The 5158-nt window shown below is 35.4% G+C and overlaps 1 protein-coding gene across 2 annotated transcripts in view; it reads right to left on the bottom strand.

Annotated features, from left to right (window-relative positions):
• Positions 1-5158, bottom strand: part of PAK2 (p21 (RAC1) activated kinase 2) — an 84763-nt gene that overhangs the window by 15764 nt on the left and 63841 nt on the right. For both annotated transcript variants that reach the window (XM_017522819.2, XM_017522824.2), the window contains exons 8-11: positions 4176-4239; positions 2485-2533; positions 1889-2001; positions 482-599 (exon numbers count right to left, since the gene is read on the bottom strand). In XM_017522819.2, the coding sequence (XP_017378308.1) occupies positions 482-599; positions 1889-2001; positions 2485-2533; positions 4176-4239 (344 nt within the window). The remainder of the gene's footprint in view (positions 1-481; positions 600-1888; positions 2002-2484; positions 2534-4175; positions 4240-5158) is intronic.

Below are 5158 nucleotides of genomic sequence, written 5' to 3'. Positions count from 1 at the left end.
TGAGACGGAGTCTTGCTCTCTCACTCAGGCTGGAGTGCAGTGGCGCGATCTTGGTTCACTGCAACCTCCATCTCCCAGGTTCAAGAGATTCTCCTGCCTCAGCCTTCTGCGTAGCTGGGACTGTAAGTGTGTGCCACCATGCCCAGCTAATTTTTTGTATTTTTACTAGAGAAAGGGTTTCAGCATGTTAGCCAGGATGGTCTCAATCTCCTGCCTTGTGATCCACCTGCCTTGGCCTCCCAAAGTGTTGGGATTACAGGCGTGAGCCACCATGCCCAGCCCCCAAATTATCTCATACCTGAAGGAAAGGGCTGAAATGCTTGTGTAGAATGAAATGGTATGAAGATGGAGTAACTTGCAGAGAATGTGTACAGAGAAAGCACTTCCCACAATAACAATCACCTGTGCAGGAAAATTTCTATTTGCTCACTTCTTGCTAACCACGTATTGCTCTAACATATCAAGAAGGAAGCAAACCTACCTCTCTGCATACAGCAGCAATCTGTGCTTCATCCATGCAGGTTTCTGTTACAACATCAGTAAGTGACCCACCAGCAAGGTACTCCATTACCACAAACAATTCATCTCCTACCAGGTAACTAAAAATAGAACATACCAAATAGTCACAGTTTTATTTTTTCTAAACACATGGTATTCTACGTTGAAGAATTCAGATATTAAACACCCTAATAATAAAACCAGAGAGCTGGTAGCTTGAGAGTTAGAAGAAACCTGGAAAGCTGCTATGTAACAGCACAGAAAAATAACTGAGGTTATGATCCTGAATCATTTTAAAGTTATAGTTTGCCCACAACTGTAGTTTGAGTATGCACATAGATCATTTGAGTAAAATAACCCTACAATATAGAAATTACTCATCCTATTTTGGGTAAAGAGACAAAGGCTTGAAGAGGTTAAGTGACTCATCCAAGGTCACATAGCTATTAATAGTAAGTGACAGAACCAGAAACTGAAGCCAAGTATCAGTGATTCCAAAGCCCATGGCTTATCTTAACCACCATACTATGTTGACTTGAAATATTATTTTAAAAAGCAGGGAATTATACTTGAAAAGTTTATTTCTATGAACATGTTCCCCATAACTAGGACTAAAGTCTTGAAACATATTATTTTTCCTCATTGTAGACAAATTTAAATATGGAAGAAAATAACCTATAATCACCTCTATCTTCAATAAAACCATGGTTATCACTTTAAAGTAATCTTCTCTCATTTGTATATGTGACTGGTTTTTAAAAAGCAGCTATTATAATATACATCATTTTCTTTTCTTTTTTTGTGTGTGAGATGGAGTCTCATTCTGCTGCCCAGGCTGGAGTACACTGGTATGATCTCAGCTCACTGCAACTTCGCCTCCTGGATTCAAGTGATTCTCCTTCCTCAGCCTCCTGAGTAGCTGGGATTACATGTGTGAGCCACTGCATCAGGCCAATATACATCATTTTCTATTCTTTTTGGTCTGTTAACATGAATTCCTAAGCTAAACGACGTTTTGATAGACAAACAATTTGTCCATGAAGGACAGCATTTGAAATAAAAATTGATCTACAAGTTTTGACCAGTCCTCTCTGACAGTCAAAACATGAATCACAGCCAGCCACTCCTGGTTTTGCTTCAGGTCATTTGCAATGAATATAAACACCACCAGCTATGGCCCTCATGTAACTACCTTCTCTCACTTGCCAAGTGATATCTTTGTAGAGAAAAGACCTTCTAAAACTGCAATATGCTATTTTTACTTCTCCTCTTCCTCTTCAATCTTATTTCTCAGCACTGACAGTTTCTTCTAAAGTGGCTAACCCTCCAAACCACAGGATATAAAATATCTATACTTTTATCCCAATGTTTAAGAACTATTCATATTTACCTGTCCAAGAAGTTAACTATGTTGGGATTTTTTAATTCTTTCATCACCAGAATCTCATTAATGATCAATTCCTTCTTTGGCTGTTTCTGTAAATTAATCTGTTTGATAGCAACCTATAATAAAAACAGGATTGAAAAAAATCAGGCCTATGAATTCTCTTAGAAAATTACATTAACACCAGCCAGTTAATAATTTAATTTACGGTACATACATTGTATTACATAACACTATTACTCATAGGTAGTACTTTTACTTCGAAACTGCCTATGCACAATGCTTTGGAATGTATAGAGCCTAAACATTTTTAGATTTCTCTTGGAAGTTGATTAATCCACCCACAGTCAGTCCAGCACTAAGAATTAATCCTCTTTTCACTTCAAGCTGATAAAACAATTGTTAAATATTTGCTTGTTTATGACATTAAACTCACAATTCTTTGTTCTCCTTAATGACAGAAGTGCTATAAAAATACATAGAGCAATTCTTACAACATGTTCAACTTAAAAGAGATTCCTATTGATTCTTCTCAGCTTTATCTAGTTTCCACCTATATGACAAAATAATGGTAACATCCAGAAGTATGACAAAGTAGCTACCTCCTGTCCCAGTGCAACGTCAGTAGCAGTGAAAACTGTACCAGAAGCCCTATGGGAGAAAACACACAACCAGATTTACGGTTTATAAATCACTAGCATTTACAATATCCAAAGACTTTACACTTCAAGCAATTAAAAAAGAATTAAAGAACAGTTGAGACCTAACATGCTTAAAAGGAGTAAAAGCAAAAACATAAGGAAAGGGGTGGGGGGAAAGAAAGAAGCACTCTTTATGCCCAAAACTTATGTCTGAAATATTTAAGACCTACAAAAATGTAGAGAAAAAAGAGCAAGAAAAAAATATATATAACATATACTTAAACACTTCCCTGTTTAAGATACCAAAAACTATAAATAATTTGAAGATTCTCATGTGCCCTTTCCAATAGCAGCCTCTTTCCACCCAAAGGTGATCTGTATTTGGTGTTTACCTGTATTTGACATTCATCATTTCCACGCATTTCTCCATACTTTTAACTACAAAGGACACAGGTATGTATCCCTATAAAATATACTTTGCCTACTTTTTAAATGTCATATAGTTTCATTTCACATATTATTCTGCAATTTGCTTTTGTTACTCAACACTGGATTTGTGATGGTCATCCATATGGATAGGCATTACTTGTTCATTAATGCTCAAAAATATTAAGATAACCTTCAATTCTCAAAAAAACCCCCCCAAAAACCAAAAAAAACAAAACAAACAAACAAAAAAAAACAAACCAGGGCTGAAATTGAATTTAGCCGTTAGAAAGAAATTCAGGTCTGGTGCTGTGGCTCACACCTGTAATCTTAACACTTTGGGAAGCCGAGGTTGCAGTGAGCCGAGATGGTGCCACTGCACTCAGCTTCAGTCCTCACTCTAAATCCACAGAATGCTTTCCAGAGTTTAATAACATTAAAAATTTAAAATGTTTATTTGCTTCTAAGCAACAGAAAAAAGTTTAGTCAGTATACTTAAAAAATAAACTACAGGCTGGGTACGGTGGCTCACGCCTGTGATCCCAGCACTTTGAGGGGCCGAGGCAGGTGGATCATGAGGTCAAGAGATTGAGACCATCCTGACCAACATGGTGAAACCCCGTCTCTACTAAAAATGGAAAAATTAGCTGGGTGTGGTGGTGGGTGCCTGTAGTCCCAGCTACTTGGGAGGCTGAGGCAGGAGAATTGCTTGAACCCGGGAGGCGGAGGTTGCAGTGAGCTGAGATTGTGCCACTGTACTCCAGCCTGGCAACTGGGGACTGAGCGAGTCTCTGTGTCCAAAAAAAAAAGAAAAAAGAAAAAAAAAATACAAACTACGGAACAAAATCAGACCAACAGACTCAAAAGTCAATACTCAAGGACATGATTTAAATGTACCTTTTTAATTGCATATAATCCTGCAGTAAATATTCTTACTGTCTTTTAAATATATTTTATGGACAATTCTTCCCTCTAACTAATCCTTTACCATGAATGAGAAATAACATTTAAGAAAAAAAAAATGATATACAGTCACTGCTAACAACTAGTACAGTTTTTTAATAGCATCTAGAAATAACTGCATTATTTATTTACACAAATCCCCAAGGGTACCACTCACAGAATACTATAAGTGCTCAATGTCAGCAGGAAAAAGAAATATCATGCTATAAAGCCAAGAAATATCGAATATTGAATATTACGGTAATACAGTCACAAATACTTACCCTTGTCCAATTTTTTCATATCTTGTATATTTTTTCTTAGGGTCACCTATGCTCACAATAGTTCCTAGAATATACAAAAAGCTGGAAGCTCAGTCAAGCATTTTAAGTGTAAATTAATTTTGATATTATTATTCCTTTTGATAAACTCCACTTTTTTATATGTGGTTTTCAAACATAACACTAAGTTTCAAAAATAACATGTTTCAAACACAAAACACTAAAGAAACATAAATACATAATAAAAGTTTAAAAGTATCAAAACCAAGAAGACACATTATTTCTATTAGGTTAGACCTCCTAACTAATCATTTACTCAATAATGGTCACAGTTTGGAAAGACTGTACCAGTTTGCCAGAGATTAATTAGGTTCTCAATGTTCAGCTTTAGAATCAGGTAATCTCAAGAAAATTGACAAGCTGGTCACTCTACTTTCCTATAAGACTGAAATATATTAATAGATATATTTGAACATATCTATTAATAGAAAAGTTTAAAACTACTTAGTATTAGAAATAATAAGGGCTATCTAAAACCCAAATGGTCTTTCTGACTCTTCCAGTACATATATCATCTATCTGTCAATATATTTAGAAAACCACTTACTACCATAAAGATTATTATAATCTGACATAAACTAATCATATGTTTGTTTTAGGAAAGTTCAAATTCACAAGAAACAAGTTTTAAACTTAGAAAGCTGGACATAAAATCATAACTTATAGTCTTATTACCAGTGGTCAAAATGTAAGAAAAACCAGACCAAACTTTCACTCGCTCAAGGTAAAAAAGTATAGGACCATATCAAGGAAACTCACATAAATAATTTTACGTAGGTAACCAACCTCAAGTCAATAAGCAAAGGAACAGGATCAACAATAAAAGACTAAGAGTAAAAAGACCAAAAAGCCTGGGGATGTGATAGCTAAAGGTGACAACTGAATGATGACAATTAGGATTCTAGTTAATCTTTTTTTTTTTTTTT

The sequence above is a fragment of the Cebus imitator genome, unplaced genomic scaffold (assembly GCF_001604975.1).
Source record: "Cebus imitator isolate Cc_AM_T3 unplaced genomic scaffold, Cebus_imitator-1.0 Scaffold0, whole genome shotgun sequence".
In the NCBI taxonomy this organism is placed as follows: domain Eukaryota; kingdom Metazoa; phylum Chordata; class Mammalia; order Primates; family Cebidae; genus Cebus; species Cebus imitator.
The sequence above is the reverse complement of the archived record's forward strand: the minus strand, read 5'-3'. Positions and strand labels throughout refer to the sequence as shown.